Below are 8,326 nucleotides of genomic sequence, written 5' to 3' on the forward strand. Positions count from 1 at the left end.
GTTTGCCAGAAATCTTGCACAGTCTTCTACTAGAAAGGGTTTTCTGCCGTCCTGGGGTCCCACCTTCCTCCTTTAGCCAATCAGGGCAGTGGGTAGGGCTTTCTTACTCTTAAGTGAGGTGCCTCGGCTACATGAGCCACAGCTCTCCAACAAGTTGGTATGAATAAGTAGGCAAGGCTTGGTGGAATCTCACTGACATTTAAAAAGAATGTTGAGGTCATCCCTAGAAATCAAACATTCGGAAGCAAACTGTTGAGTACCAGCATTTCCAACTCTCTTCTCTGCCAGTTTCGTATAGGCTACTGGAGATGGAGAAGGCTCGGATGATCCTTGGAAGCAAACTTGCTGGCAATTTCAACATTGCAGTTTTACACACATTCAAGTGTTGCTGTTGAAATTGATTTTTTTGTTAAGTCCTAAGGCATTAACAAGACAAGTATCGGCATACCAAGTAGGGTGCTTTTCTCTCCCTTTTTGCATTTCAGGAACAGAGCATTCCAGTGGTATCTAGAAGCTGGGTGAATTTAAATCAGAACGTTAAACTTTGCAAGCAAATAAAGCGAGGAAGAATTGTTTTTGAGAAACCTTTCCTCCTTCCTTAACTTTACAGGGGAACTGCTTAATGCCAGATCAAGGTGTTTGTTCATGTAGCCCAGGGCGGCCCAACTTTTCAAACCAAGTAGGCCGCAGGAGTACTTAGACAGGGAACCCATGGACCACAAACTTTGAGAAGGCAGCGCAAGACCCAGTGGGGAGGGACATATGTTGCTGAGGGTCACCAAAAAAGAGATTGTGGGTTGTGCATTGGACCACCCTGATGTAGCCTGTGTTGTCTCCTTTGGCTAGCAGCAGTTTTCCAGAACCCTCAGGCGAAAAAACTTTCCTCACTTGCTATCCAATCCTTTCACACTAAGATGTCAGTAACTGAACCTGGGACCTCTGTGCAAAGTCTCTGCTCTACCACTTGAGCTAGGTTCAATTTTGGCTCATCCCTACGAGGATGGGCAAGTTGGAGAAGCTGGAGAGCATCTGGCCCAGAAGACTGTGTTTGGTTTTTGCTTTTCCTATTATGTATGTGGGAGGGTCCTGGATTAACACCAGGTAAATCTACATGATCTTGTGTGACAGACATTTCTGTGATGCTCCATTTTGAAGGAGATACTTAAAATATATCTGCTATCACAAATGGAGCCTAAGCACTATGAAAAACATTGAAAATTTAAACTGCAGGCAAGTAATACTTCCAACATGGAATTTTTTTTCTCTTGTGAAATTGGTACAATGCACCCAGCTCAGACAATGAAGCAAAAGTGCTGCATACAGGAAATGGCTGTTAAAACCCACCCCTGGGAGGAGACCACGTAAACGTCAAATGTTTATACTGCAAGATCTGCCATGAGAAATGCAGAACTGAGAATGCCTAGCCTCAGGGAAAAGCTAGAAAACAAAAGAATTCATAAAGTGTTTGATGTGCAATAGAGGTCTAAACTGATGATAATATTTGGAATGGATATTTAAGCTATCTGTTTAGTGGAACTATCTGTTTAGTGGAACTATCTCAGCAAGTAGCCTGAGAGGTTGGTTCAACAATTTTTTCTACCTAAATTTTTCCATTGGGGTTATATGCAAATTCAACTATGTTTAACAAAATGTCAAGAATAATTTGGTTTAAAACGTGGCTACAACAACTTTTCAGAAGATTTTATTTCTACCTTTGGATTTCTGCTTACAACTTTTACAAGACTGGGGGACCTTTCTTCTAAAGACCTTTTCCCCAACTTCTTGTAACATGAACAAATCTTGATTTTCATCTTCTTTATTTACTTATAGCTTTTTTCAAATGCATTTTAAAAAATCATTTCAGATTTGCTCTCCTGAGGGTAAAAACACACATTATAAATTGTGGGTTATGATCGCTATGAGCAGGACCATGCATCTGCTTTTTTAAAAAAAGCAACAACAACCCAATACTGCATCAGTATACCTAGTGTTGGTATCTATTAGTACAATCCTATGTCTACTCAGAAGTAAGTCTAATGAGTTCATTGGGCTTTCTTCCAAGAAAACGGATATAGGATTACAGCCCAAACCATCTGCACTCTAGCAATTGTGTACAGTTACACAAATGAAGTAAATGATAACTTGCTTATTTCGTATAATACCATTTTTCTTCTGCTAGCAGTGGGAAGGGGCAGACACCTGTTCAAGGCACAGGTTTCTAGAAGTGCTCAGCTACTCCTTGCCCCAATTTCAGAAATGTTACCGACCGTTAGCCATGCACTTTAGGCCTCTCTCTTCATTAGTTTGGTTCAGATGTAATGCCCAAACCAAGAAAAGTAGTAAGATTTGGTTCACGGGTAATTGCAAACAAACAAACAAAAAGAGCTGCAAGATCCTAGCCCTCAAGCCTATGGCTACATTTAGATGGAATGCCAAACCACACTTTACATAATCAAGCCTTTAGACTTATTAATACATCATTGTTGTACCTCACCCTTCCAACAGGAGCACAGGATGGCCTAAAGCTACAAATAAAACAAATATTGCTGGCGGCAGCAACAGCAGCACACTACCTTGAGAATTGCAAAACTCAAGTGTGACCCCAAAGCCTGGGTAAATAAGAGTGTTTTCAATTTATGTTAAAAGATTTCTCCTGTCGGGACCAAACAAATATCCCATGGGGGAGAGTTCCACATAGAGTGTTGCTGCATAAAATACCCTTTCCTGAGTAACTGCAGTACTGACTGCTCCCTCCCTGCCCCCTTGCTCCAATTTCCTCCTGTACTTTGTTAACTTCGATTAAATCAACCATATTTTACTTGCAAGCCAGAATTAGAAACCATGGTTTGATTATAATCTCTAGGTCTAGTTTGCAGAAAATCTCTTATTTGCAAAGAACCAGAAAGAACAAGAAGAGGGGGTAAGTAACCCACACCCAAGGCTTGCTCATGAAATGTAGAACCATCGTTTGACATTCTATCCAAAACACACCTGTGGGTCTAGAACAGGCTTCCTCAACCTCAGCCCTCCAGATGTTTTGAGACTACAACTCCCATCATCCCTGACCACTGGGCCTGCTAGCTAAGGATCATGGGAGTTGTAGGCCAAAAACATCTGGAGGGCTGAGGCAGCCTGGGCTAGAAGCTTGCTGTTTTCTACAAAGTTAAAAATGAGATTCTCAAAGACGCTGAAATCAGCATCTACTGTTGCAACGGTGCAGAAGGACGCGAAGCTCTGCCATCTCCCCATGGAGAACTTCCTCAAGAGTCACTGTGACTTGGCACTCCATTGGTCTTTCGCCACCCCTTTACCACCAGGCCCAGCACCCTCCTGTCCATGAAGCCGGCGGTGCTTGGCAAAATTGGAAGAGTTATTGAAGCGCCGGCAGCACACGACACATTCAAAGGGCTTCTCCCCAGTGTGCAGTCTCCGGTGAGTGGCCAGGGCTGAGCTCTGCGTGAACCTCTTGCCACAGACAGAACACCCAAAGGGCCGTTCGCCCGTGTGCACCCGCAGGTGCTCCTTCAGATCTGTGGCACGACGGAACTGCTTGGGGCATGCAAAGCAGAGGAAAGGCTTGGAATCGAATGCTGACTGAGAGGGCTGATCATAAGGCTCGGGATCTTGGAAAGGAAAGCAAGGTGCAGAGCCCCCTTCTTCCCAGTGCTGAGCGGTGCTTCTAAACTCCTCTTGTAAGGAGCCATGACCAGGAGATGTGGAAATATCGTAAGGCAGAGAACATGGCTCAGGGCTCTCCAGTTCCCAGGGAGATACACCAGCAGGCATGTTTAAGGGAGAGCATCCTTCAAATTCCCCCCTTTCGTTTCTTGTCTCCAGATCGGTCTCTTCCCAATCAGGACAGGACCAGACAGACACTTTTGCTGTGAAAGCATTAATCTTCCCCGGGGCACACGCTTGAAATGCCACCTCTTTCTGCTTGTTGCTGCTGCCATCTTGCCTCAGCAATCTGAAGTGGCCAGCACCATTTTGTCTGAGGTCATGGGCAGCGATTCCATGGTGGCCATTTTGTCTTGGCGCTGAGGTGCTGAGGCGCCTGCTTGGATTCAGTGCGCTGACAGGGCATTCCCCTCTGACATTCTGCTTTATGTGGGCACCAATGCTCTCCCCACTACTATGCTTTGGGCCCTTGAGGTAGTCTTCATTTGTTCTCCTTACTAAACAGCCCACAACTCCACTCTCTTGACTCAGCTTGTGGCTACCAGCTTCCAAAAGGCCGTCGTCTAACAGTAGCTTGCTATTGTGGCTGCCGACATGATGCTTCTGTTCTCCCTGAGTGTGGCTTCCCTCTGCTCTATTTTGCCTCAGGCCTATCGTGGGATTTTCACCACCAACGTATTTTTGGCGTCTGAAACTGTGGCCATTTTGCATCGGTCCCTGGCCGGTGCCACCATTTCCCCCCAGTCCACCTTTGCTATCACTTGCCTGCCTTAGACCCTTAGAATGGCTACTTTGCCTCAGTTCACGGTTAGGGCCACAACTAGCATTATCTCCCCTTAGTCTAATTTGCTTGAAATGGTCCACATCATCACCAGGTTGCCTCAGGCTGCTATCCTGGCTAAAGCCATTCACATAAGGGCTGTTTGGGTCATAGCCTCTCTTGTTCTCGCCTTCCCTCAGTTCTTTGACAACCTGGCAGCCATTTTGTCTGGGCGGCAGGCCGGGGCTTATACTGTAGCCACCTTGTCTTTCTGCCAGCTGGCTCAACTTCTTCTCAGGTAGGAAGGCACAGTCCTTCCCGTCGCCTGCCTTGTCGCTGTAGCCAAACGGTTGCCCGTGGATGCGCTGGTGCTTGCGGAAGTTGGAGCCGTTGTTGAACGACTTAAAGCAGACACCGCAGCGGAAGGGCCGCTCGCCAGTATGAATACGCATGTGGCCAGAGAGCACTGAGCTCTGAGTAAAACGCTTGCCACAGATGCCACAGCCATACGGCCTTTCACCTGTATGTACCCGCTCATGGTCGCGTCGGTCTGAGGCCCTCTTGAAGCGCTTGGGGCAGAAGGAGCAGCTGTAAGGCCTCTCGGCAAGGAAGGACAGGGCCTCTTGGTTGCCAGGCAACCATCCCCGGGACTCGACCAAGAGGCTTTTGCAGCCCTGGCATTGTGGAGCCTGCCCTTTGGGCCCAGCAAGACTCGGCAGCTCCTCCTGGCACAGCGGGCAGACGGGGGGCAATCCTGGAGTTGCCTCTTCTTTCACTCTAACCAGCTGGATTTCCATCAGCGAGTCCACACCAGCAGAATGCCTGCTTCACAGCATCTTCCCCTGGAAATAGCAGGAAAGGCAGAGATGTAAACAGAGCGGGTACGGTGGGTGGGCAGATCAAATAGCCAGAGCTTGAATTACACAGGGAGCAGTAGAGGCCTGGTTTCCTTACCTATTGCTTTTAGAAGGCTGAAGAGGAAGGAGATGATTCGGCTAAATCCTGAAGGAATCAGGGAATGGGGGGCTATGAATGTAATTCACCTCTCTTCCCTAACCCAAGACACATGCTGGTTTCATTTAAGTAAGTTTGTACTCAATCTTTCTATCTAAGAATGCCCAACGAGGCTAAAAGCAAAATATAAAAGCAACATCAATGTAACCAAGTTAAGCTGGCCAGTTGAGAACAATATGAAAACAAGACAGCAGCAGTTAAAATACTGAAGGAAATAAAAATCCTCCAATTAAACAAATGTCAGCTGGAATTGATCTGTCTTAAAGCAATGGCAAAAAATTATCAGAGGAAACACCAGAAGGGTCTCCTTGGGCAGACAATTCTCCAGACTCCATGTGGCCACAGAAAGGTTCGCTCTTGTGTGATCCTATTGAATCTTTCTTTCTCTTTGTTTCTGCATTTTTACAACTTATATATACACCATAAAATATTCATCGTTATTTCTTATCCTTGGACTTCCCAGTCTAACTCTCCATGGTGTTCTAGGTAGTCTTTTGTCGGCTGCATAATCTATTATTCCACCCATTTTTGTCACCTTTATTTAATGTTATCTGCTGCTCATATGTTCATTCCTACTTGTAGGTTAAAGTGACTATTATACCCTCTGAGATACTTTTCAAAACACTTCCACTCATCTCTTATCCGTGACTCATCCTTATTTCTTAGTTTCGCGGTCATGGTTACTAATTTTGTGTATTCTATCAATTTATTCTGCCATATTTCTTTCATGGGAATTTTTTTTTTCTTTCCATTTCTTCACATATACCACTTTAGCTGTGCTGGTTGCATTTAAAAAGAGATTGAGTGCCTTTTTCAGGATATCCTAATAGAAAGGCCTCAGGTCTTTTGGGAAATGTGATCTTAAGGATCTTTTTAAAATTCTGTATTAATCATCTCCCAGAATTCTCTAGCATAGTTCCCACTGAATTTCAGCTAGAAGCAGAACTTACTACGAAGCCTTTACAATGTGTTTTCATGTGCCTGAGTTGGGTACAAATACTTTAAATGAACAAACAAGCATGTCTGGTATCCCCAGCTTAAATCAGACCTCACCAGGTGTCAGCAACCTTTTTCAGCCCCTACGGTCCCTCAGACCATGTGGTGGGCTGGACTATATTTTTTGGGGGAAACCGAACGAATTCCTATGACCCACAAATAACCCAGAGATGCATTTTTAATAAAAGGGCATATTCTACCCATGTAAAAACACGCTGATTCCCGGACCATCTGTGGGCCGGATTGAGAAGGTGATTGGGCCGCATCTGACCCAATGGGCCTTAGGTTGCCTTCCCCTGCTCTACACCGAAGGATGCAGAAGTCTCCCCCGCAGCCAGTGTGTCCTGAACTTCCCAGATAACTTGTTCATCTCTTAGGTCTAACCCAAATCTTTCCCTGGTTTAAATCCTCGCCCAAGGAACCCGGGCTTCCTGACCGCCAAGCTGACTGGCTGGACTTCACTGTTTTCAATGCTCATCCGAAGCATCCCAACTCCAAGTCTGATGCTCCCAGGATCAGATCACTGCAGGGAAACTCCATGTGAAAAGGCTGTTTACCTCTGAATCAGAGGTGGGGGTGGGAGGTAAACAAGAAACGGGAGGGCCACCATCATCTTTATCCAGCCCCTCCGGCTGGATGAGCTTTCGGCCTGGCCCAGAAAATGCCATCCTTGACCCAAGCACCCCCCACACCTGCCCCAAATCTTGCTTTCTTACCTCCTAGGCCCCTTTCGCTGGAGCCTCTGAACCAATCAAAGAGCCCAGCCCAGCGTCCCGGCTCCCGAGTCCCCCTCCTGGGCTCTTAACCCGCCCCACTTCTTCCAAGCCTGGCACCCAAGCCGCCTGCCCTCCAAATTTCACCGGCCCCCTCCCTCCCGGGCATCCTGGCTGCCAGCCAAAAGCGTCCCAACCCCGTCTAGATCTCTCCCCCCCCCCCGCTGCGATCTCCGAACAGATCCCGCTCGTCCTCTTCCCTGAACGACTCCGGCTTCTTGGCGAAGAGAACAATAGCCCGGAGCTGGGCGAGCATGGCCAAAGGTGGAGGGCAGGGGACCCGCCGATGGCCAGGGGGCCGCGGGGAGCGCCATCGGCGGTGCTCGTGCTGCAAGCCCTCCGCCCCGCGCCTCTGGGTTGACTTCGGGGTCCCTTTGTCCCTCCCTCTCCCCCCACCCCCGTCTGCCCCCCCATTGGCACGCGAGTCCCCTACTCATCCTCGGGCATTGCACCCGGCAGCCGCTCCTGGCCGCTGGCATCCCTTCCTCCTGCTCCACAAAGGAATCCCTCACCTGTACCTGCTCCATCCAGACTGGTACCGGGGAAGATTCTGCAGCGCCGCCGCCGTCCCTGTGCAACTTTCCGCCTCCTTCAGGGGGAAGAAACAGTTGGGAAAACTCCCCTCCCCCTTTTCCCTCCTCCCCATCCCGAATGCGCGCCTCCCCTTTAAGTGCGACCAAAAAGGAAATTAAAGGGAGCTGGGAGATGGCCCTCGCTTTCTGTCTGCAGTCAGAAATACAAGCAATACATGACCACTCTCTCCCCCACGCCCCACCTCCTTCCCCTCGTTTAAAGACACAGGCGCCCCGCTTGCAAAGTAGGGAGAACCAGAGGCTGGTTCTGTAATTTAGCTTAGTTCAAATACGCTTTCTCCGCGGTGTAATAAACCAGGATGAATTAGAAAAGGGTCTGTGCTGCAAAGCACTTTTTGCGATTCTAAATGCTCCAGTTGCAGTTAAAAATCGCCTTTGCATCTTTATTCTCAAGAGAGCATACCCCCCCCCCGGTCCATATCCTGTTCTTTCAGTGGTGAACTAGATGCCAATGGGAAGACCACAAGCAAGGCATGAATGAAACAGCCCTCTCCCCTTTTGAGACTGGTATT

The 8,326-nt window shown here is 47.7% G+C and overlaps 1 protein-coding gene across 3 annotated transcripts; it reads right to left on the reverse strand.

The window, feature by feature from the left end:
* Positions 1 to 1,662: 1,662 nt before the first annotated feature.
* Positions 1,663 to 7,868, reverse strand: ZNF784 (zinc finger protein 784). Of its 3 annotated transcripts, none has more exons than XM_081885329.1 (2): positions 7,734 to 7,868; positions 1,663 to 5,280 (listed from the first exon to the last, which is right to left on the reverse strand). In XM_081885329.1, exon 2 carries the CDS (start codon positions 5,233 to 5,235, stop codon positions 3,268 to 3,270), a length of 1,968 nt encoding a protein of 655 aa, XP_081741455.1. In that variant the 5' UTR covers positions 5,236 to 5,280; positions 7,734 to 7,868; the 3' UTR covers positions 1,663 to 3,267. The 3 variants fall into 3 exon arrangements, with proteins under 3 accessions (XP_081741455.1, XP_081741457.1, XP_081741456.1); XM_081885331.1 differs by lacking the exon at positions 7,734 to 7,868 and adding an exon at positions 7,655 to 7,702; XM_081885330.1 differs by lacking the exon at positions 7,734 to 7,868 and adding an exon at positions 5,393 to 6,524.
* Between the last annotated feature and the right edge of the window lie 458 nt (positions 7,869 to 8,326).

Source organism: Podarcis melisellensis, assembly GCF_964234715.1.
Source record: "Podarcis melisellensis genome assembly, chromosome: 13".
Lineage (NCBI taxonomy): Eukaryota > Metazoa > Chordata > Lepidosauria > Squamata > Lacertidae > Podarcis > Podarcis melisellensis.

Excerpts from the sequence above, each read along its gene's own strand:
- ZNF784 (XM_081885329.1), bottom strand. The coding sequence starts at position 5,235 with ATGGAAATCCAGCTGGTTAGAGTGAAAGAAGAGGCAACTCCAGGATTG.